Source organism: Sphaeroforma arctica (genome assembly GCF_001186125.1).
Source record: "Sphaeroforma arctica JP610 unplaced genomic scaffold supercont1.6528, whole genome shotgun sequence".
Classification (NCBI taxonomy): domain Eukaryota; class Ichthyosporea; order Ichthyophonida; genus Sphaeroforma; species Sphaeroforma arctica.
In genome coordinates, this window is record NW_014034030.1 from 1 (window position 1) to 1,632 (window position 1,632).

At 45.9% G+C, this 1,632-nt stretch overlaps 1 protein-coding gene across 1 annotated transcript; it reads right to left on the reverse strand.

Moving 5' to 3' along the window:
• Nucleotides 1-41: 41 nt before the first annotated feature.
• On the reverse strand, nt 42-1,408 carry SARC_15668 (hypothetical protein; the record flags this gene model as incomplete). Its single annotated transcript, XM_014290216.1, has 3 exons — nt 42-144; nt 332-619; nt 1,256-1,408. Coding segments are annotated over 3 exons (544 nt in total), but the record flags the coding sequence as incomplete, so codon positions are not given.
• Between the last annotated feature and the right edge of the window lie 224 nt (nt 1,409-1,632).

A 1,632-nucleotide genomic window follows, 5' to 3' on the forward strand; every position in this document is an offset into this window, starting at 1 on the left:
CCCGGTTTAAGAACAACCGTACGACGGCCCGAACAGACTACCATCTGGCGGGGAGGTTCGGGAGGGGTCTTTGTGTAGTCGAAGATCAATACTTCGGGATGCGGTCCTTTCGTAGCTATCAAACAGGGGTTTTGCGGCATGTAACTGTGGATAGATATAGGGGTGGGTAGCAGATTTGTTAGTACACAGCTAAGTGAAACATGATCAAGTGCATGAATACGAACCTCGCCTCAGACTCAATACAGCTATCAGGTTCGAACGCAGAGCAAAAATCGAGCACTGTATACAAATTCGTGACACGCCAGGAGATTTGTTTCTGTTGCGCACTCACCTAGCCTTGTGAACTTCATTCTTGTGTATAATCTTCTGCGTGGTGGTTATCCTGGCTGCGCTACACCCGTAGCCCCCATACTCGCCCCTGTCCGCGTCAAACTTAGGCCCCCCATTAGGTCCGTTGGTGTTCTTATTATTCTCGCCTCCCCCTTCTTCGCTCTCCTGCGTGTCGTCTACGGTGGTCTTTGGCATTCGTAACGAGGCTATTAATATATGGTTCGGCTCCTGCCCGGAGGTGTGGGTGCCCAGGAGTAACCGGTGTTCCTCGTAATTTGTATCTGGCGACCTTCATTGTGTGAGGGAGATGCACGCACAAGGCAGTGAGAGACGGTTCTAGCGCATGGCACAAAGTGATACATACAGCAGGTTAAGTACATGTACCCCCTCGGTGGTGTGGGCCCTTGGATTATAATGGGACTTCCTACGAAAGCGATATCGAACATACAACTGTATGTGGATAGTAAGCTTCACGTGCAGCTGGATTTCACACAAATTTATACGGAGACGTATATATCTGTAGACACACATGTGTGTATAGGTGAATGGGACGAGATATATACAGAATGCAACTATGCGCAGAGTAGGAATCGTGCATCTGTGTAGATCTGCATGTAATGATTGCTGAGTAGGGTACAAAGCACTGATCATCAATATATAGCAACAGAGGTACTGATCCTACGTTCACGCGTTTCCGCATCGCATGGCACTATTCTCATTGACCGTAGACACCCGCAAAACACGTGCATCATGAATACCCACTGCTATTGGATTGTGTGACCAACTGATCGTGGATAAGCGAAATATAGGGGATCTGCAACCAACGTGCTGCACCAGATCCCATTTCAAGGGCTTCAATTAATAAGGGACAGCATACAATAGGACAGATTCCCAACTCTAGACGAGCATTGCGAGAGACGACTACCTCACAATATCAGGTAGCCATGAGCATGTGAGCGTAGGCCATGCCAGCGCGTGAGTCATGATTACGTCGTATAGTAGGGGCGTGTTCTTCTTCCATATCTTGTGCTCATCGTTTAGTACTTTAGCCTGGGCTATCTCCGTGGCTATTCGGGCTGAAGGATGTATGAGGCGAAGATGGCATATCGCGTGAATAGGAGTCCATACGGGTGATGATATAAATTGCAACTGTCATAAAAGTACATCACGACTGTGCAGAATACATACATAGATAAATACATACTTACATACATACACACATACATACATACATACCTATATACCTATATCTCTATCTATATATATATATACTACATATATATATATAAATATATATATATA